We start from the raw sequence: 21946 nt of genomic DNA, 5'->3' as shown, positions 1-21946 counted from the left end.
GTCACCCTCAACGTATCCAGCCCGTAGAACTAGAGTTTCTGTCACCCTGGACGTCTCCAGCACGTAGAACTAGAGTTTCTGTCACCCTCGACGTATCCAGCCCGTAGAACTAGAGTTTCTGTCACCCTCGACGTATCCAGCCCGTAGAACTAGAGTTTCTGTCACCCTCGACGTCTCCAGCCCGTAGAACTAGAGTTTCTGTCACCCTCGACGTCTCCAGCACGTAGAACTAGAGTTTCTGTCACCCTCGACGTCTCCAGCCCGTAGAACTAGAGTTTCTGTCACCCTGAACGTCTCCAGCCCGTAGAATTAGAGTTTCTGTCACCCTCGACGTCTCCGCCCGTATAACTAGAGTTTCTGTCACCCTCGACATATCCAGCCCGTAGAACTAGAGTTTCTGTCACCCTGGACGTCTCCGCCCATAGAACTAGAGTTTCTGTCACCCTCGATGTCTCCAGCCCGTAGAACTAGATTTTCTGTCACCCTCGACATATCCAGTCCGTAGAACTAGAGTTTCTGTCACCCTGGATGTCTCCGCCCGTAGAACTAGAGTTTCTGTCACCCTCAATGTATCCAGCCCGTAGAACTAGAGTTTCTGTCACCCTAGACGTCTCCAGCACGTAGAACTAGAGTTTATGTCACCCTCGACATATCCAGCCCGTAGAACTAGAGTTTCTGTCACCCTGGACGTCTCCGCCCGTATAACTAGAGTTTCTGTCACCCTCGACGTATCCAGCCCCTAGAACTAGAGTTTCTGTCACCCTCGACGTCTCCAGCCCGTAGAACTAGAGTTTATGTCACCCTCGACATATCCAGCCCGTAGAACTAGAGTTTCTGTCACCCTGGACGTCTCCGCCCGTATAACTAGAGTTTCTGTCACCCTCGACGTATCCAGCCCGTAGAACTAGAGTTTCTGTCACCCTCGACTTCTCCAGCCCGTAGAACTAGAGTTTCTGTCACCCTCGACGTCTCCAGCACGTAGAACTAGAGTTTCTGTCACCCTCGACGTCTCCAGCCCGTAGAACTAGAGTTTCTGTCACCCTGGACGTCTCCAGCCCGTAGAACTAGAGTTTCTGTCACCCTGGACGTCTCCAGCACGTAGAACTAGAGTTTCTGTCACCCTCGACGTATCCAGCCCGTAGAACTAGAGCTTCTGTCACCCTGGACGTCTCCGCCCGTATCACTAGAGTTTCTGATATGCACCAAAACTTCATACTCAAGAAACACTGTAGCGTGACAGATAACGATGCATTGTGGGTAACAGTGGTCGAGGTGTTCAGAGGGTCCCTGGTTTGGAGCCCAGGTTGTCCTCTGAAAGCACATTTTATTCCGCAGCTTTCACCATCCTGATCACTGAGTGGAGGACCAAGTACAGACGAGACATGAACACTCAGGACAACAACGCCAAGTCTAAGGCTGTGGACTCGCTGCTCAACTTTGAGACGGTACTGACTTAGCCATATCCAATACCCCCTGCTAATCCCAAACCTAAACTTTACCCAGACCCCTTTTCACATCCCAACCTCCTCAACAGCTTACTACCCAGATAAACCCTGCTTTCAGTCAAACCTTTTGTTGCAGGTGAAATATTACAATGCTGAGGGGTATGAAGTGACCTGCTTCGAGGAGGCCATTCTGAAGTACCAGGTAAAAGGAGATCGAACATTCCCTGACTACAATCTCCAGGTCCTGTTGTTGGGGTATTGACATCTATACAGTCTGAGATTTAGATATTGTGCTCTCCTGATTGGTTGATGTTGAGGTAGCTAGCTGAGGATTGTGCTATCCTGTCCTGATTGGTTGATGTTAAGATAGCTAGCTGAGGATTGTGCTCTCCTGTCCTGATTGGTTGATGTTGAGGTAGCTAGCTGAGGATTGTGCTCTCCTGTCCTGATTGGTTGATGTTGAGGTAGCTAGCTGAGGATTGTGCTCTCTTGTCCTGATTGGTTGATTTTGAGGAAGCTAGCTGATGATTGGACTCGCCTTTCCTGATTGGTTGAGTGTTGAGGTAGCTAGCTGAGGATTGTGCTCCTCTGTCCTGATTGGTTGATGTTGAGGTAGCTGGCTGGTGATTGTGTTCCCCTGTTCTGATTGGTTGATGTTGAGGTAGCTAGCTGGTGATTGGTGTTCCCCTGTCCTGTCTGCAGCAGTCAGAGTGGAAGACCAACGCCTCGTTGGCCCTACTGAACCAGACCCAGAACCTGATCATTGGCTCAGGGCTATTAGCAGGTTCTCTGCTCTGTGCTTACATGGTCACAGAAGGCCAGTTCCAGGTACAGTCTTCTCTACCTTCATATGGGCTCACATCCTCTGATTCCTTCTCTATTTACACGTGATCTCTCTTGATGTTAGTCAGGGTGTTAGTCAGCAGGGTCTTAGTCAGCAGGGTGTTAGTCAGCAGGGTGGTAGTTAGCAGGGTGTTAGTCAGCAGGGTGTTAGTCAGCAGGGTGTTAGTCAGCAGGGTGTTGGTCAGGGTGTTAGTCAGCAGGGTGTTAGTCAGCAGGGTGTTGGTCAGCAGGGTGTTAGTCAGCAGGGTGTTGGTCAGCAGGGTGTTGGTCAGCAGGGTGTTAGTCAGCAGGGTGTTGGTCAGCAGGGTGTTAGTCAGCAGGGTGTTGGTCAGCAGGGTGTTAGTCAGCAGGGTGTTGGTCAGCAGGGTGTTGGTCAGCAGGGTGTTGGTCAGCAGGGTGTTGGTCAGCAGGGTGTTAGTCAGCAGAGTGTTAGTCAGCAGAGTGTTAGTCAGCAGGGTGTTGGTCAGCAGGGTGTTAGTCAGCAGGGTGTTAGTCAGCAGGATGTTAGTCAGCAGGGTGTTGGTCAGGGTGTTAGTCAGCAGGGTGTGAGTCAGCAGGGTGTTAGTCAGCAGGGTGTTAGTCAGCAGGGTGTTAGTCAGGGTGTTAGTTAGCAGGGTGTTAGTCCGCAGGGTGTTAGTCAGCAGGGTGTTAGTCAGCAGGGTGTTAGTCAGCAGGGTGTTGGTCAGCAGGGTGTTGGTCAGCAGGGTGTTAGTCAGCAGGATGTTAGTCAGCAGGGTGTTAGTCAGAAGGGTGTTAGTCAGCAGGGTGTTAGTCAGCAGGGTGTTAGTCAGCAGGATGTTAGTCAGCAGGGTGTTAGTCAGCAGGGTGTTAGTCAGCAGGGTGTTGGTCAGCAGGGTGTTAGTCAGCAGGGTGTTAGTCAGCAGGGTGTTAGTCAGCAGGGTGTTGGTCAGCAGGGTGTTGGTCAGCAGGGTGTTAGTCAGCAGGGTGTTGGTCAGGGTGTTAGTCAGCAGGGTGTTAGTCAGGGTGTTAGTTAGCCGGTTGTTAGTCAGCAGGGTGTTGGTCAGGGTGTTAGTTAGCCGGGTGTTAGTCAGCAGGGTGTGAGTCAGCAGGGTGTTAGTCAGCAGGGTGTTAGTCAGCAGGGTGTTAGTCAGCAGGGTGTTAGTCAGGGTGTTAGTTAGCCGGTTGTTAGTCAGCAGGGTGTTGGGCAGGGTGTTAGTTAGCCGGGTGTTAGTCAGCAGGGTGTGAGTCAGCAGGGTGTTAGTCAGCAGGGTGTTAGTCAGCAGGGTGTTAGTCAGCAGGGTGTTAGTCAGGGTGTTAGTTAGCAGGGTGTTAGTCCGCAGGGTGTTGGTCAGCAGGGTGTTAGTCAGCAGGGTGTTAGTCAGTAGGGTGTTAGTCAGTAGGGTGTTAGTCAGCAATGTGTTAGTCAGCAGGGTGTTGGTCAGGGTGTTAGTTAGCAGGGTTTTAGTTAGTAGGGTGTTTGTCAGGGTGTTAGTCAGGGTGTTAGTCAGCAGGGTGTTAGTCAGCAGGGTGTCAGTCAGCAGGGTGTTAGTCAGCAGGGTGTTGGTCAGCAGGGTGTTAGTCAGCAGGATGTTAGTCAGCAGGGTGTTAGTCAGGGTGTTGGTCAGGGTGTTAGTCAGCAGGGTGTTAGTCAGCAGGATGTTAGTCAGCAGGGTGTTAGTCAGCAATGTGTTAGTCAGCAGGGTGTTGGTCAGGGTGTTAGTTAGCAGGGTTTTAGTTAGTAGGGTGTTTGTCAGGGTGTTAGTCAGGGTGTTAGTCAGCAGGGTGTTAGTCAGCAGGGTGTTAGTCAGCAGGGTGTTGGTCAGGGTGTTAGTTAGCAGGGTTTTAGTTAGTAGGGTGTTAGTAGGGTGTTAGTCAGCAGGGTGTTAGTCAGCAGGGTGTCAGTCAGCAGGGTGTTAGTCAGCAGGATGTTAGTCAGCAGGGTGTTAGTCAGAAGGGTGTTAGTCAGCAGGGTGTTAGTCAGGGTGTTGGTCAGGGTGTTAGTCAGCAGGGTGTTAGTCAGCAGGATGTTAGTCAGCAGGGTGTTAGTCAGCAGGGTGTTAGTCAGCAGGGTGTTGGTCAGCAGGGTGTTAGTCAGCAGGGTGTTAGTCAGCAGGGTGTTAGTCAGCAGGGTGTTGGTCAGCAGGGTGTTGGTCAGCAGGGTGTTAGTCAGCAGGGTGTTGGTCAGGGTGTTAGTCAGCGGGGTGTTAGTCAGGGTGTTAGTTAGCCGGGTGTTAGTCAGCAGGGTGTTGGTCAGGGTGTTAGTTAGCCGGGTGTTAGTCAGCAGGGTGTGAGTCAGCAGGGTGTTAGTCAGCAGGGTGTTGGTCAGCAGGGTGTTGGTCAGCAGCGTGTTAGTCAGCAGGGTGTTGGTCAGGGTGTTAGTCAGCAGGGTGTTAGTCCGGGTGTTAGTCAGCAGGGTGTTGGTCAGGGTGTTAGTTAGCCGGGTGTTATTCAGGGTGTTAGTTAGCAGGGTGTTAGTCCGCAGGGTGTTGGTCAGCAGGGTGTTAGTCAGCAGGGTGTTAGTCAGTAGGGTGTTAGTCAGTAGGGTGTTAGTCAGCAGGGTGTTAGTCAGCAGGGTGTTAGGCAGCAATGTGTTAGTCAGCAGGGTGTTGGTCAGGGTGTTAGTTAGCAGGGTTTTAGTTAGTAGGGTGTTTGTCAGGGTGTTAGTCAGGGTGTTAGTCAGGGTGTTAGTCAGCAGGGTGTCAGTCAGCAGGGTGTTAGTCAGCAGGGTGTTAGTCAGCAGGGTGTTAGTCAGGGTGTTAGTTAGCAGGGTGTTAGTCAGCAGGGTGTTAGTCATTAGGGTGTTGGTCAGCAGGGTGTTAGTCAGCAGGGTGTTAGTCAGTAGGGTGTTTGTCAGCAGGGTGTTTGTCAGCAGGGTGTTGGTCAGCAGGGTGTTAGTCAGCAGGGTGTTAGTCAGCAGGGTGTTAGTCAGTAGGGTGTTAGTCAGCAGGGTGTTAGTCAGCAGGGTGTTGGTCAGCAGGGTGTTGGTCAGGGTGTTAGTCAGCAGGGATGATAGTAAATTGAATTTGGTTGTGTGTTATTGGTCTGCCAACTTCTCCTTAGGTTGGTGACTATGTCCTGTTTGGCACCTACATCATCCAGCTGTACACTCCTCTCAACTGGTTTGGTACATATTACAGGTGAGATCACCTGGTCTGGTACAGATTACAGGTAAGATCAAATGGTCTGGTACATTTTACAGGTAAGATCAACTGGTCTGGTACATATTACAGGTGAGATCACCTGGTCTGGTACATATTACAGGTGAGATCAACTGGTCTGGTACATATTACAGGTGAGATCACCTGGTCTAGTACGTATTACAGGTGAGATCTACAATCTCACTGTAAGGGAGAGAGTCACATGCATTTCGCTATGCCTCCGTTACTGGATAACTCAACATATTCTCTCCACAGACTAATCCAGAGTTCCTTTATTGACATGGAGAACATGTTCAAGATCTTAACAGAACACAAAGAGGTGAGTTACTCCTGTATCTGAGGGGTAATGAGACGTGTTTATCATTTAAACTGCTGAGGCCATGGTCAGGTTTGTGTTTGTGTCCCCGTCCGTGTGTTTGCCCCTGCTCCTGCCCTCCCTCTCCGTCTCCCTCTCCCCCCTCTCTGTCTCCCTCTCCCCCTCTCCGTCTCCCTCTCCCCCTCTCCGTCTCCCTCTCCCCTTCTCCCTCTCCCCCCTCTCCGTCTCCCTCTCCCCCTCTTACTCTCCCTCTCCCCCCTCTCCGTCTCCCTCTCCCCCTCTTACTCTCCCTCTCCCCCCTCTCCGTCTCCCTCTCCCCCTCTCCGTCTCCCTCTCCCCCCTTCTCCGTCTCCCTCTCCCCCCTCTCCGTCTCCCTCTCCCCCCTCTCCGTCTCCCTCTCCCCCTCTCCCTCTCCCTCTCCCCCCTATCCCTCTCCCCCCTCCGTCTCCCTCTCCCCCTTCTCCGTCTCCCTCTCCCCCTCTCCCTCTCCCTCTCCCCCCTCTCCGTCTCCCCCTCTTCGTCTCCCTCTCCCCCTCTCCGTCTCCCTCTCCCCCCTCTCCGTCTCCCTCTCCCACTCCGTCTCCCTCTCCCACTCCGTCTCCCTCTCCCCCTCTCCCTCTCCCCCCTCTCCGTCTCCCTCTCCCCCTCCCCCCTCTCCGTCTCCCTCTCCCCCTCTCTCCCCCCTCTCCGTCTCCCTCTCCCGTCTCCCTCTCCCCCCTCTCCGTCTCCCTCTCCCCCTCTCCGTCTCCCTCTCCCCCTCTCCCTCTCCCCCTCTCCGTCTCCCTCTCCCGTCTCCCTCTCCCCCCTCTCCGTCTCCCTCTCCCGCTCCGTCTCCCTCTCCCCCCTCTCCGTCTCCCTCTCCCCCTCTCCCTCTCCCCCCTCTCCGTCTCCCTCTCCCCCCTCTCCGTCTCCCTCTCCCCCTCTCCCTCTCCCCCCTCTCCGTCTCCCCCTCCCCCCCCTCTCCCCCTCTCCCGCTCCATCTCTGTCTCCTGCTCCCTCTCCCTCTCCCGCTCCGTCTCTGTCTCCTGCTCCGTCTCCCACTCCGTCTCCCTCTCCCGCTCCGTCTCTGTCTCCTGCTCCGTCTCCCACTCCCGCTCCATCTCTGTCTCCTGCTCCCTCTCCCTCTCCCCCCTCTCCCTCTCCCCCTCTCCGTCTCCCTCTCCCCCCTCTCTGTCTCCCTCTCCCGCTCCATCTCTGTCTCCTGCTCCCTCTCCCTCTCCCGCTCCGTCTCTGTCTCCTGCTCCGTCTCCCTCTCCCGCTCCATCTCTGTCTCCTGCTCCCGCTCTATCTCTATCTCCTGCTCCCGCTCCATCTCTGTCTCCTGGTCCTGCTCCCTCTCCCTCTCCTGCTCCGTCTCCCTCTCCCGCTCCGTCTCCCTCTCCCTCCCTGAGGCTTGTGGAGGGCCTCTCTGTGGGAAAACTCTCCCCAGTTAGTCTGTCAACTATGGGACTGTGAGCTGTGGGACTGTGGGACTGTGAGCTGTGGGACTGTGGGCTGTGAACTGTGGGCTATGGGACTGTGTGCTGTGGGACTGTGGACTTTGGAATGTGGGACTGTGGGACTGTGTATTTTGGGACTGTGGGCTATGGGACTGTGGAATGTGGGACTGTGGGCTGTGGGATTGTGGGACTGTTGGCTGTGGGACTGTTGGCTTGGGGTTGTGGGACTGTGGGCTGTGGGGCTATGGGACTGTGGGACTGTGGACAGTGGTGCTGTGGGCTGTGGGACTCAGGGTTGTGGGACTGTGGGACCTTGGGCTGTGGGACTGTGGGCTGTGTGACTGTGGGACTCTGGGCTGTGGGACTGTGGGACTCTGGGCTGTGGGACTGTGGTGCTGTGGGAATGTGGGACTCTGGGCTGTGGGACAGTGGTGCTGTGGGACTGTAGTGTTGTGGGCTGTGGGACTGTGGTGCTGTGGGACTGTGGTGCTGTGGGCTGTGGGACTGTGGTGCTATGGGCTGTGGGACTGTGGTGCTGTGGGACTGTGGGACTCTGGGCTGTGGGACTGTAGTGCTGTGGGCTGTGGGACTGTGGTGCTGTGGGACTGTGGTGCTGTGGGACTGTTGTGCTGTGGGACTGTGGGCTGTGGGACTGTGGTGCTGTGGGACTGTGGTGCTGTGGGACTGTGGGACTGTGGTGCTGTGGGACTGTAGTGCTATGGGCTGTGGGACTCTGGGCTGTGGGACTCTGGGCTGTGGGACTCTGGGCTGTGGGACTGTGGTGCTGTGGGCTGTGGGACTCTGGGCTGTGGTGCTGTGGGACTCGGGGCTGTGGGCTGTGGAACTGTGGGACTATGGGCTGTGGGACTCTGGGCTGTGGGACTCTGGGCTGTGGGACTCTGGGCTGTGGGACTGTGGTGCTGTGGGACTCTGGACTGTGGGACTCTGGGCTATGGGCTGTGGGACTGGGCTGTGGGACTCTGGGCTGTGGGACTCTGGGCTCTGGGACTGTGGTGCTGTGGGACTCTGGACTGTGGGACTCTGGGCTGTGGGCTGTGGGACTCTGGGCTGTGGGACTCTGGGCTGTGGGACTCTGGACTGTGGGACTCTGGACTGTGGGACTGTGGTGCTGTGGGCTTTGGGACTCTGGGCTGTGGGACTCTGGGTTGTGGGACTGTGATGCTGTGGGACTCTGGGCTGTGGGACTGTGGGACTCTGGGCTGTGGGACTGTGGTGCTGTGGGACTGTGGGACTCTGGGCTGTGGGACTTTGGTGCTGTGGGACTGTAGTGCTGTGGGCAGTGGGACTGTGGTGCTGTGGGACTGTTGTGCTGTGGGACTGTGGGCTGTGGGACTGTGGTGCTGTGGGACTGTGGTGCTGTGGGACTGTGGGACTGTGGTGCTGTGGGCTGTGGGACTGTGGGATTCTGGGCTGTGGGACTGTGGTGCTGTGGGACTGTGGGACTCTGGGCTGTGGGACTCTGGGCTGTGGGACTCTGGGCTGTGGGACTCTGGGCTGTGGGACTGTGGTGCTGTGGGCTGTGGGACTCTGGGCTGTGGTGCTGTGGGACTCGGGGCTGTGGGCTGTGGAACTGTGGGACTATGGGCTGTGGGACTCTGGGCTGTGGGACTCTGGGCTGTGGGACTCTGGGCTGTGGGACTGTGGTGCTGTGGGACTGTGGTGCTGTGGGACTCTGGACTGTGGGACTCTGGGCTATGGGCTGTGGGACTGGGCTGTGGGACTCTGGGCTGTGGGACTCTGGGCTGTGGGACTCTGGGCTGTGGGACTGTGGTGCTGTGGGACTCTGGACTGTGGGACTCTGGGCTATGGGCTGTGGGACTGGGCTGTGGGACTCTGGGCTGTGGGACTCTGGGCTCTGGGACTGTGGTGCTGTGGGACTCTGGACTGTGGGACTCTGGGCTGTGGGCTGTGGGACTCTGGGCTGTGGGACTCTGGGCTGTGGGACTCTGGACTGTGGGACTGTGGTGCTGTGGGCTTTGGGACTCTGGGCTGTGGGACTCTGGGCTGTGGGACTGTGATGCTGTGGGACTCTGGGCTGTGGGACTGTGGGACTCTGGGCTGTGGGACTGTGGTGCTGTGGGACTGTGGGACTCTGGGCTGTGGGACTTTGGTGCTGTGGGACTGTAGTGCTGTGGGCAGTGGGACTGTGGTGCTGTGGGACTGTTGTGCTGTGGGACTGTGGGCTGTGGGACTGTGGTGCTGTGGGACTGTGGTGCTGTGGGACTGTGGGACTGTGGTGCTGTGGGCTGTGGGACTGTGGGATTCTGGACTCTGGGCTGTGGGACTGTGGTGCTGTGGGCTGTGGGACTCTGGGCTGTGGGACTCTGGGCTGTGGGACTGTGAGACTCTGGGCTGTGGGACTCTGGTGCTGTGGGGCTGTGGGACTGTAGTGCTGTGGGACTGTGGGCTTTGGGACTGTGGGACTCTGGGCTGTGGGACTGTGGGACTATGGGCTGTGGGACTCTGGGCTGTGGGACTCTGGTGCTGTGGGACTCTGGTGCTGTGGGACTCTGGGCTGTGGGACTTTGGTGCTGTGGGACTGTAGTGCTGTGGGCAGTGGGACTGTGGTGCTGTGGGACTGTTGTGCTGTGGGACTGTGGGCTGTGGGACTGTGGTGCTGTGGGACTGTGGTGCTGTGGGACTGTGGGACTGTGGTGCTGTGGGCTGTGGGACTGTGGGATTCTGGACTCTGGGCTGTGGGACTGTGGTGCTGTGGGCTGTGGGACTCTGGGCTGTGGGACTCTGGGCTGTGGGACTGTGAGACTCTGGGCTGTGGGACTCTGGTGCTGTGGGGCTGTGGGACTGTAGTGCTGTGGGACTGTGGGCTTTGGGACTGTGGGACTCTGGGCTGTGGGACTGTGGGACTATGGGCTGTGGGACTCTGGGCTGTGGGACTCTGGTGCTGTGGGACTCTGGTGCTGTGGGACTCTGGGCTGTGGGCTGTGGGACTGGGCTGTGGGACTCTGGGCTGAGGTGCTGTGGACTGTGGGACTGTGGTGCTGTGGGTTGTGGGACTGTGGTGCTGTGGGACTCTGGGCTGTTGGACTGTGATGCTGTGGGACTCTGGGCTGTGGGACTGTGGGACTCTGGGCTGTGGGACTGTGGTGCTGTGGGACTGTGGGACTCTGGGCTGTGGGACTGTGGTGCTGTGGGACTGTAGTGCTGTGGGCTATGGGACTGTGGTGCTGTGGGACTGTGGTGCTGTGGGACTGTTGTGCTGTGGGACTGTGGGCTGTGGGACTGTGGTGCTGTGGGACTGTGGTGCTGTGGGACTGTGGTGCTGTGGGACTGTAGAGCTGTGGGCTTTTGGACTGTGGTGCTGTGGGACTGTTGTGCTGTGGTGCTATGGGCTGTGGGACTGTGGGACTGTGGGACTGTGGTGCTGTGGGATGTGGGACTCTGGGCTGTGGTGCTGTGGGACTCGGGGCTGTGGGCTGTGGGATTGTGGGACTATGGGATGTGGGACTCTGGGCTGTGGGACTCCGGGCTCTGGGACTGTGGTGTTGTGGGACTCTGGACTGTGGGACTCTGGGCTGTGGTGCTGTGGACTGTGGGACTGTGGTGCTGTAGGCTGTGGGACTGTGGTGCTGTGGGACTCTGGGCTGTGGGACTGTGATGCTGTGGGACTCTGGGCTGTGGGACTGTGGGACTGTGGGCTGTGGGACTGTGGTGCTGTGGGACTCTGGGCTGTGGGACTTTGGTGCTGCGGGTCTGTAGTGCTGTGGGCTGTGGGATTGTGGTGCTGTGGGACTGTTGTGCTGTGGTGCTGTGGGCTGTGGGACTGTGGTGCTGTGGGACTCTGGGCTGTGGGACTGTGATGCTGTGGGACTCTGGGCTGTGGGACTGTGGGACTCTGGGCTGTGGGACTGTGGTGCTGTGGAACTGTGGGACTCTGGGCTGTGGGACTTTGGTGCTGTGGGCTGTGGGACTGTGGTGCTGTGGGACTGTTGTGCTGTGGGACTGTGTGCTGTGGGACTGTGGTGCTGTGGGACTGTGGTGCTGTGGGACTGTGGGACTGTGGTGCTGTGGGACTGTAGTGCTGTGGGCTATGGGACTGTGGTGCTGTGGGACTGTGGTGCTGTGGGACTGTGGACTGTGGGACTGTGGTGCTGTGGGACTCTGGGCTGTGGGACTCTGGACTGTGGGACTGTGGTGCTGTGGGCTTTGGGACTCTGGGCTGTCGTGCTTCGGGGCTGTGGGATTCTGGACTCTGGGCTGTGGGACTGTGGTGCTGTGGGCTGTGGGACTCTGGGCTTTGGGACTGTGGGACTCTGGACTCTGGGCTGTGGGGCTGTGGGACTCTGGGCTGTGGGACTCTGGGCTGTGGGACTCTGGGACTCTGGACTGTGGGACTCTGGGCTGTGGGACTCTGGGTTGTGGGACTCTGGGTTGTGGGACTGTAGTGCTGTGGGCTGTGGGACTGTGGTGCTGTGGGACTGTTGTGCTGTGGGACTGTGGGCTGTGGGACTGTGGTGCTGTGGGACTGTGGTGCTGTGGGACTGTGGGACTGTGGTGCTGTGGGACTGTAGTGCTGTGGGCTTTTGGACTGTGGTGCTGTGGGACTGTTGTGCTGTGGGACTGTGGGCTGTGGGACTGTGGGACTGTGGGACTGTGGTGCTGTGGGACTGTGGTGCTATGGGCTGTGGGACTCTGGGCTGTGGGACTGTGGTGCTGTGGGATGTGGGACTCTGGGCTGTGGTGCTGTGGGACTCGGGGCTGTGGGCTGTGGGACTGTGGGACTATGGGCTGTGGGACTCTGGGCTGTGGGACTCTGGGCTGTGGGACTGTGGTGTTGTGGGACTCTGGACTGTGGGACTCTGGGCTGTGGTGCTGTGGACTGTGGGACTGTGGTGCTGTGGGCTGTGGGACTGTGGTGCTGTGGGAATCTGGGCTGTGGGACTGTGATGCTGTGGGACTCTGAGCTGTGGGACTGTGGGACTGTGGGCTGTGGGACTGTGGTGCTGTGGGACTGTGGGACTCTGGGCTGTGGGACTTTGGTGCTGTGGGTCTGTAGTGCTGTGGGCTGTGGGACTGTGGTGCTGTGGGACTCTGGGCTGTGGGACTGTGGGACTCTGGGCTGTGGGACTGTGGTGCTGTGGGACTATGGGACTGTGGTGCTGTGGGACTGTAGTGCTATGGGCTGTGGGACTGTGGTGCTGTGGGACTGTGGTGCTGTGGGACTGTTGTGCTGTGGGACTGTGGGCTGTGGGACTGTGGTGCTGTGGGACTGTGGGACTGTGGTGCTGTGGGACTGTAGTGCTGTGGGCTTTTGGACTGTGGTGCTGTGGGACTGTTGTGCTGTGGGACTGTGGGCTGTGGGACTGTGGGACTGTGGGACTGTGGTGCTGTGGGACTGTGGTGCTATGGGCTGTGGGACTCTGGGCTGTGGGACTCTGGGCTGTGGGACTGTGGTGCTGTGGGATGTGGGACTCTGGGCTGTGGTGCTGTGGGACTCGGGGCTGTGGGCTGTGGGACTGTGGGTCTATGGGCTGTGGGACTCTGGGCTGTGGGACTCTGGGCTGTGGGACTGTGGTGTTTTGGGACTCTGTACTGTGGGACTGTGGTGCTGTGGGACTGTAGTGCTGTGGGCTTTTGGACTGTGGTGCTGTGGGACTGTTGTGCTGTGGGACTGTGGGCTGTGGGACTGTGGGACTGTGGGACTGTGGTGCTATGGGCTGTGGGACTCTGGGCTGTGGGACTCTGGCCTGTGGGACTGTGGTGCTGTGGGATGTGGGACTCTGGGCTGTGGTGCTGTGGGACCCGGGGCTGTGGGCTGTGGGACTGTGGGACTATGGGCTGTGGGACTCTGGGCTGTGGGACTCTGGGCTGTGGGACTGTGGTGTTTTGGGACTCTGGACTGTGGGACTCTGGGCTGTGGTGCTGTGGGCTTTGGGACTCTGGGCTGTCGTGCTGTGGGGCTGTGGGATTCTGGACTCTGGGCTGTGGGACTGTGGTGCTGTGGGCTGTGGGACTCTGGGCTGTGGGCTGTGGGACTCTGGGCTGTGGGACTGTTAGTCTGGGCTGTGGGACTGTGGTGCTGTGGGGCTGTGGGACTGTGGGCTTCGGGACTCTGGACTCTGGGCTGTGGGACTCTGGGCTGTGGGACTCTGGGACTCTGGACTGTGGGACTCTGGGCTGTGGGACTCTGGGTTGTGGGACTCTGGGTTGTGGGACTGTAGTGCTGTCGGCTGTGGGACTGTGGTGCTGTGGGACTGTGGTGCTGTGGGACTGTTGTGCTGTGGGACTGTGGGCTGTGGGACTGTGGTGCTGTGGGACTGTGGTGCTGTGGGACTGTGGGACTGTGGTGCTGTGGGACTGTAGTGCTGTGGGCTTTTGGACTGTGGTGCTGTGGGACTGTTGTGCTGTGGGACTGTGGGCTGTGGGACTGTGGGACTGTGGTGCTGTGGGACTGTGGTGCTATAGGCTGTGGGACTCTGGGCTGTGGGACTCTGGGCTGTGGGACTGTGGTGCTGTGGGATGTGGGACTCTGGGCTGTGGTGCTGTGGGACTCGGGGCTGTGGGCTGTGGGACTGTGGGACTATGGGCTGTGGGACTCTGGGCTGTGGGACTCTGGGCTGTGGGACTGTGGTGTTGTGGGACTCTGGACTGTGGGACTCTGGGCTGTGGTGCTGTGGACTGTGGGACTGTGGTGCTGTGGGACTCTGGGCTGTGGGACTGTGATGCTGTGGGACTCTGAGCTGTGGGACTGTGGGACTGTGGGCTGTGGGACTGTGGTGCTGTGGGACTGTGGGACTCTGGGCTGTGGGACTTTGGTGCTGTGGGTCTGTAGTGCTGTGGGCTGTGGGACTGTGGTGCTGTCGGACTCTGGGCTGTGGGACTGTGATGCTGTGGGACTCTGGGCTGTGGGACTGTGGGACTCTGGGCTGTGGGACTGTGGTGCTGTGGGACTGTGGTGCTGTGGGACTGTAGTGCTGTGGGACTGTGGTGCTGTGGGACTGTTGTGCTGTCGGACTCTGGGCTGTGGGACTGTGATGCTGTGGGACTCTGGGCTGTGGGACTGTGGGACTCTGGGCTGTGGGACTGTGGTGCTGTGGGACTGTGGGACTCTGGGCTGTGGGACTTTGGTGCTGTGGGACTGTAGTGCTGTGGGCAGTGGGACTGTGGTGCTGTGGGACTGTTGTGCTGTGGGACTGTGGGACTGTGGGACTGTGGTGCTGTGGGACTGTGGGACTGTGGTGCTGTGGGCTGTGGGACTGTGGGATTCTGGACTCTGGGCTGTGGGACTGTGGTGCTGTGGGCTGTGGGACTCTGGGCTGTGGGACTCTGGGCTGTGGGACTGTGAGACTCTGGGCTGTGGGACTGTGGTGCTGTGGGGCTGTGGGACTGTAGTGCTGTGGGACTGTGGGCTTTGGGACTGTGGGACTCTGGGCTGTGGGACTATGGGCTGTGGGACTCTGGGCTGTGGGACTCTGGGCTGTGGGACTCTGGTGCTGTGGGACTCTGGTGCTGTGGGTCTCTGGACTGTGGGCTGTGGGAATGGGCTGTGGGACTCTGGGCTGAGGTGCTGTGGACTGTGGGACTGTGGTGCTGTGGGCTGTGGGACTGTGGTGCTGTGGGACTCTGGGCTGTTGGACTGTGATGCTGTGGGACTCTGGGCTGTGGGACTGTGGGACTCTGGGCTGTGGGACTGTGGTGCTGTGGGACTGTGGGACTCTGGGCTGTGGGACTGTGGTGCTGTGGGACTGTAGTGCTGTGGGCTGTGGGACTGTGGTGCTGTGGGACTGTGGTGCTGTGGGACTGTGGGACTGTGGTGCTGTGGGACTGTAGTGCTGTGGGCTTTTGGACTGTGGTGCTGTTGTGCTGTGGGACTGTGGGCTGTGGGACTGTGGGACTGTGGGACTGTGGTGCTGTGGGACTGTGGTGCTATGGGCTGTGGGACTCTGGGCTGGGGGACCTTGGGCTGTGGGACTGTGGTGATGTGGGACTCTGGGCTGTGGTGCTGTGGGACTCGGGGCTGTGGGCTGTGGGACTGTGGGACTATGGGCTGTGGGACTCTGGGCTGTGGGACTCTGGGCTGTGGGACTGTGGTGTTGTGGGACTCTGGACTGTGGGACTCTGGGCTGTGGTGCTGTGGACTGTGGGACAGTGGTGCTGTGGGCTGTGGGACTGTGGTGCTGTGGGACTGTAGTGCTGTGGGACTGTGGTGCTGTGGGACTGTTGTGCTGTCGGACTCTGGGCTGTGGGACTGTGATGCTGTGGGACTCTGGGCTGTGGGACTGTGGGACTCTGGGCTGTGGGACTGTGGTGCTGTGGGACTGTGGGACTCTGGGCTGTGGGACTTTGGTGCTGTGGGACTGTAGTGCTGTGGGCAGTGGGACTGTGGTGCTGTGGGACTGTTGTGCTGTGGGACTGTGGGACTGTGGGACTGTGGTGCTGTGGGACTGTGGGACTGTGGTGCTGTGGGACTGTAGTGCTGTGGGCTTTTGGACTGTGGTGCTGTGGGACTGTTGTGCTGTGGGACTGTGGGCTGTGGGACTGTGGGACTGTGGTGCTGTGGGACTGTGGTGCTATGGGCTGTGGGACTCTGGGCTGGGGGACCTTGGGCTGTGGGACTGTGGTGATGTGGGACTCTGGGCTGTGGTGCTGTGGGACTCGGGGCTGTGGGCTGTGGGACTGTGGGACTATGGGCTGTGGGACTCTGGGCTGTGGGACTCTGGGCTGTGGGACTGTGGTGTTGTGGGACTCTGGACTGTGGGACTCTGGGCTGTGGTGCTGTGGACTGTGGGACAGTGGTGCTGTGGGCTGTGGGACTGTGGTGCTGTGGGACTCTGGGCTGTGGGACTGTGATGCTGTGGGACTCTGGGCTGTGGGACTCTGGGCTCTGGGACTGTGGTGCTGTGGGACTCTGGACTGTGGGACTCTGGGCTGTGGGCTGTGGGACTCTGGGCTGTGGGACTCTGGGCTGTGGGACTCTGGACTGTTGTACTCGGGACTGTGGTGCTGTGGGCTTTGGGACTCTGGGCTGTGGGACTCTGGGCTGTGGGACTGTGATGCTGTGGGACTCTGGGCTGTGGGACTGTGGGGACTCTGGGCTGTGGGACTGTGGTGCTGTGGGACTGTGGGACTCTGGGCTGTGGGACTTTGGTGCTGTGGGACTGTAGTGCTGTGGGCAGTGGGACTGTGGTGCTGTGGGACTGTGGTGCTGTGGGGCTGTGGGACTGTAGTGCTGTGGGACTGTGGGCTTTGGGACTGTGGGACTCTGGGCTGTGGGACTATGGGCTGTGGGACTCTGGGCTGTGGGACTCTGGGCTGTGGGACTCTGGTGCTGTGGGACTCTGGTGCTGTGGGTCTCTGGACTGTGGGCTGTGGGAATGGGCTGTGGGACTCTGGGCTGAGGTGCTGTGGACTGTGGGACTGTGGTGCTGTGGGCTGTGGGACTGTGGTGCTGTGGGACTCTGGGCTGTTGGACTGTGATGCTGTGGGACTCTGGGCTGTGGGACTGTGGGACTCTGGGCTGTGGGACTGTGGTGCTGTGGGACTGTGGGACTCTGGGCTGTGGGACTGTGGTGCTGTGGGACTGTAGTGCTGTGGGCTGTGGGACTGTGGTGCTGTGGGACTGTGGTGCTGTGGGACTGTGGGACTGTGGTGCTGTGGGACTGTAGTGCTGTGGGGTTTTGGACTGTGGTGCTGTGGGACTGTTGTGCTGTGGGACTGTGGGCTGTGGGACTGTGGGACTGTGGGACTGTGGTGCTGTGGGACTGTGGTGCTATGGGCTGTGGGACTCTGGGCTGGGGGACCTTGGGCTGTGGGACTGTGGTGATGTGGGACTCTGGGCTGTGGTGCTGTGGGACTCGGGGCTGTGGGCTGTGGGACTGTGGGACTATGGGCTGTGGGACTCTGGGCTGTGGGACTCTGGGCTGTGGGACTGTGGTGTTGTGGGACTCTGGACTGTGGGACTCTGGGCTGTGGTGCTGTGGACTGTGGGACAGTGGTGCTGTGGGCTGTGGGACTGTGGTGCTGTGGGACTCTGGGCTGTGGGACTGTGGTGCTGTGGGACTCTGGGCTGTGGGACTCTGGGCTCTGGGACTGTGGTGCTGTGGGACTCTGGACTGTGGGACTCTGGGCTGTGGGCTGTGGGACTCTGGGCTGTGGGACTCTGGGCTGTGGGACTCTGGACTGTTGTACTCGGGACTGTGGTGCTGTGGGCTTTGGGACTCTGGGCTGTGGGACTCTGGGCTGTGGGACTGTGATGCTGTGGGACTCTGGGCTGTGGGACTGTGGGGACTCTGGGCTGTGGGACTGTGGTGCTGTGGGACTGTGGGACTCTGGGCTGTGGGACTTTGGTGCTGTGGGACTGTAGTGCTGTGGGCAGTGGGACTGTGGTGCTGTGGGACTGTTGTGCTGTGGGACTGTGGGACTGTGGTGCTGTGGGACTGTGGTGCTGTGGGACTGTGGGACTGTGGTGCTGTGGGCTGTGGGACTGTGGGATTCTGGACTCTGGGCTGTGGGACTGTGGTGCTGTGGGCTGTGGGACTCTGGGCTGTGGGACTCTGGGCTGTGGGACTGTGAGACTCTGGGCTGTGGGACTGTGGTGCTGTGGGGCTGTGGGACTGTAGTGCTGTGGGACTGTGGGCTTTGGGACTGTGGGACTCTGGGCTGTGGGACTGTGGGACTATGGGCTGTGGGACTCTGGGCTGTGGGACTCTGGGCTGTGGGACTCTGGTGCTGTGGGACTCTGGTGCTGTGGGGCTGTGGGCTGTGGGAATGGGCTGTGGGACGCTGTGGGACTCTGTGGGGCTGTGGGCTGTGGTGCTGTGGGATGTTGGACTCTGGGCTGTGGTGCTGTGGGACTCGGGGCTGTGGGCTGTGGGACTGTGGGACTATGGGCCGTGGGACTCTGGGCTGTGGGACTCTGGGCTGTGGGACTGTGGTGTTTTGGGACTCTGGACTGTGGGACTCTGGGCTGTGGGACTCTGGACTGTGGTGCTGTGGGCTTTGGGACTCTGGGCTGTCGTGCTGTGGGGCTGTGGGATTCTGGACTCTGGGCTGTGGGACTGTGGTGCTGTGGGACTCTGGGCTGTGGGCTGTGGGACTCTGGGCTGTGGGACTGTGAGACTCTGGGCTGTGGGACTGTGGTGCTGTGGGGCTGTGGGACTGTGGGCTTTGGGACTGTGGGACTCTGGACTCTGGGCTGTGGGACTCTGGGCTGTGGGACTCTGGGCTGTGGGACTCTGGGCTGTGGGACTCTGGGACTCTGGACTGTGGGACTCTGGGCTGTGGGACTCTGGGTTGTGGGACTCTGGGTTGTGGGACTGTAGTGCTGTGGGCTGTGGGACTGTGGTGCTGTGGTACTGTGGTGCTGTGGGACTGTTGTGCTGTGGGACTGTGGTGCTGTGGGACTGTGGGACTGTGGGACTGTGGTGCTGTGGGACTGTAGTGCTGTGGGCTTTTGGACTGTGGTGCTGTGGGACTGTTGTGCTGTGGGACTGTGGGACTGTGGGACTGTGGGACTGTGGTGCTATGGGCTGTGGGACTCTGGGCTGTGGGACTCTGGGCTGTGGGACTGTGGTGCTGTGGGGTGTGGGACTCTGGGCTGTGGTGCTGTGGGACTCGGGGCTGTGGGCTGTGGGACTATGGGCTGTGGGACTCTGGGCTGTGGGACTCTGGGCTGTGGGACTGTGGTGTTGTGGGACTCTGGACTGTGGGACTCTGGGCTGTGGTGCTGTGGACTGTGGGACTGTGGTGCTGTGGGCTGTGGGACTGTGGTGCTGTGGGACTCTGGGCTGTGGGACTGTGATGCTGTGGGACTCTGAGCTGTGGGACTGTGGGACTGTGGGCTGTGGGACTGTGGTTCTGTGGGACTGTGGGACTCTGGGCTGTGGGACTTTGGTGCTGTGGGTCTGTAGTGCTGTGGGCTGTGGGACTGTGGTGCTGTGGGACTCTGGGCTGTGGGACTGTGATGCTGTGGGACTCTGGGCTGTGGGACTGTGGGACTCTGGGCTGTGGGACTGTGGTGCTGTGGAACTGTGGGACTCTGGGCTGTGGGACTTTGGTGCTGTGGGACTGTAGTGCTGTGGGCTGTGGGACTGTGGTGCTGTGGGACTGTTGTGCTGTGGGACTGTGTGCTGTGGGACTGTGGTGCTGTGGGACTGTGGTGCTGTGGGACTGTGGTGCTGTGGGACTGTAGTGCTGTGGGCTATGGGACTGTGGTGCTGTGGGACTGTGGTGCTGTGGGACTGTGGACTGTGGGACTGTGGTGCTGTGTGACTCTGGGCTGTGGGACTCTGGGCTGTGGGACTCTGGACTGTGGGACTGTGGTGCTGTGGGCTTTGGGACTCTGGGCTGTCGTGCTGTGGGGCTGTGGGATTCTGGGCTGTGGGACTGTGGTGCTGTGGGCTGTGGGACTCTGGGCTGTGGGCTGTGGGACTCTGGGCTGTGGGACTGTGAGACTCTGGGCTGTGGGACTGTGCGACTCTGGGCTGTGGGACTGTGGTGCTGTGGAACTGTGGGACTGTGGTGCTGTGGGACTTTGGTGCTGTGGGACTGTAGTGCTGTGGGCTGTGGGACTGTGGTGCTGTGGGACTGTTGTGCTGTGGGACTGTGTGCTGTGGGACTGTGGTGCTGTGGGACTGTGGGACTGTGGTGCTGTGGGACTGTAGTGCTGTGGGCTATGGGACTGTGGTGCAGTGGGACTGTGGTGCTGTGGGACTGTGGACTGTGGGACTGTGGTGCTGTGGGACTCTGGGCTGTGGGACTCTGGGCTGTGGGACTCTGGACTGTGGTGCTGTGGGCTTTGGGACTCTGGGCTGTCGTGCTGTGGGGCTGTGGGATTCTGGGCTGTGGGACTGTGGTGCTGTGGGCTGTGGGACTCTGGGCTGTGGGCTGTGGGACTCTGGGCTGTGGGACTGTGAGACTCTGGGCTGTGGGACTGTGAGACTCTGGGCTGTGGGACTGTGGGGCTGTGGGACTGTGGGCTTTGGGACTGTGGGACTCTGGACTCTGGGCTGTGGGACTCTGGGCTGTGGGACTCTGGGCTGTGGGACTCTGGGACTCTGGACTGTGGGACTCTGGGCTGTGGGACTCTGGGTTGTGGGACTCTGGGTTGTGGGACTGTGGTGCTGTGGGACTGTAGTGCTGTGGGCTTTTGGACTGTGGTGCTGTGGGACTGTTGTGCTGTGGGACTGTGGGCTGTGGGACTGTGGGCTGTGGGACTGTGGTGCTGTGGGACTGTGGTGCTATGGGCTGTGGGACTCTGGGCTGTGGGACTCTGGGCTGTGGGACTCTGGGCTGTGGGATGTGGGACTCTGGGCTGTGGTGCTGTGGGACTCGGGGCTGTGGGCTGTGGGACTGTGGGACTATGGGCTGTGGGACTCTGGGCTGTGGGACTCTGGGCTGTGGGACTGTGGTGTTGTGGGACTCTGGACTGTGGGACTCTGGGCTGTGGTGCTGTGGACTGTGGTGCTGTGGGCTGTGGGACTGTGGTGCTGTGGGACTCTGGGCTGTGGGACTGTGATGCTGTGGGACTCTGGGCTGTGGGACTGTGGGACTCTGGGCTGTGGGACTGTGGTGCTGTGGAACTGTGGGACTCTGGGCTGTGGGACTTTGGTGCTGTGGGACTGTAGTGATGTGGGCTGTGGGACTGTGGTGCTGTGGGACTGTTGTGCTGTGGGACTGTGTGCTGTGGGACTGTGGTGCTGTGGGACTGTGGTGCTGTGGGACTGTAGTGCTGTGGGCTATGGGACTGTGGTGCTGTGGGACTGTGGTGCTGTGGGACTGTGGACTGTGGGACTGTGGTGCTGTGGGACTCTGGGCTGTGGGACTCTGGGCTGTGGGACTCTGGACTGTGGGACTGTGGTGCTGTGGGCTTTGGGACTCTGGGCTGTCGTGCTTTGGGGCTGTGGGATTCTGGACTCTGGGCTGTGGGACTGTGGTGCTGTGGGCTGTGGGACTCTGGGCTGTGGGCTGTGGGACTCTGGGCTGTGGGACTGTGAGACTCTGGGCTGTGGGACTGTGGTGCTGTGGGGCTGTGGGACTGTGGGCTTTGGGACTGTGGGACTCTGGACTCTGGGCTGTGGGACTCTGGGCTGTGGGACTCTGGGCTGTGGGACTCTGGGCTGTGGGACTCTGGGACTCTGGACTGTGGGACTCTGGGCTGTGGGACTCTGCATTGTGGGACTCTGGGTTGTGGGACTCAGGGCTGTGGGACTCTGGGCTGTGGGACTCTGGGCTGTTGGACTGTGATGCTGTGGGACTCTGGGCTGTGGGATTGTGGGACTCTGGGCTGTGGGACTGTGATGCTGTGGGACTGTGGGACTCTGGGCTGTGGGACTGTGGTGCTGTGGGACTGTAGTGCTGTGGGCTGTGGGACTGTGGTGCTGTGGGACTGTGGTGCTGTGGGACTGTTGTGCTGTGGGACTGTGGGCTGTGGGACTGTGGTGCTGTGGGACTGTGGTGCTTTTGGACTGTGGGACTGTGGTGCTGTGGGACTGTAGTGCTGTGGGCTATGGGACTGTGGTGCTGTGGGACTGTTGTGCTGTGGGACTGTGGGCTGTGGGACTGTGGGACTGTGGACTGTGGTACTGTGGTGCTGTGGGACTGTGGTGCTATGGGCTGTGGGACTCTGGGCTGTGGGACTGTGGTGCTGTGGGCTGTGGGACTCTGGGCTGTGGTGCTGTGGGACTTGGGGCTGTGGGCTGTGGGACTGTGGGACTATGGGCTGTGGGACTCTGGGCTGTGGGACTCTGGGCTGTGGGACTGTGGTGTTGTGGGACTCTGGACTGTGGGACTCTGGGCTGTGGTGCT

The 21946-nt window shown here is 59.8% G+C and overlaps 1 protein-coding gene across 1 annotated transcript in view; it reads left to right on the top strand.

Annotated features, from left to right (window-relative positions):
• The window catches only part of LOC139386359 (ATP binding cassette subfamily B member 6 (LAN blood group) b), a 59157-nt gene that overhangs the window by 9712 nt on the left and 27499 nt on the right, over positions 1-21946 (top strand). Inside the window, exons 6-10 of the mRNA XM_071131901.1 lie at positions 1336-1445; positions 1582-1647; positions 2148-2273; positions 5310-5386; positions 5663-5726. Of these exons, the coding sequence (XP_070988002.1) occupies positions 1336-1445; positions 1582-1647; positions 2148-2273; positions 5310-5386; positions 5663-5726 (443 nt within the window). The remainder of the gene's footprint in view (positions 1-1335; positions 1446-1581; positions 1648-2147; positions 2274-5309; positions 5387-5662; positions 5727-21946) is intronic.

Source organism: Oncorhynchus clarkii, chromosome 3 (genome assembly GCF_045791955.1).
Source record: "Oncorhynchus clarkii lewisi isolate Uvic-CL-2024 chromosome 3, UVic_Ocla_1.0, whole genome shotgun sequence".
Taxonomy (NCBI): domain Eukaryota; kingdom Metazoa; phylum Chordata; class Actinopteri; order Salmoniformes; family Salmonidae; genus Oncorhynchus; species Oncorhynchus clarkii.
The sequence above is the reverse complement of the archived record's forward strand: the minus strand, read 5'-3'. Positions and strand labels throughout refer to the sequence as shown.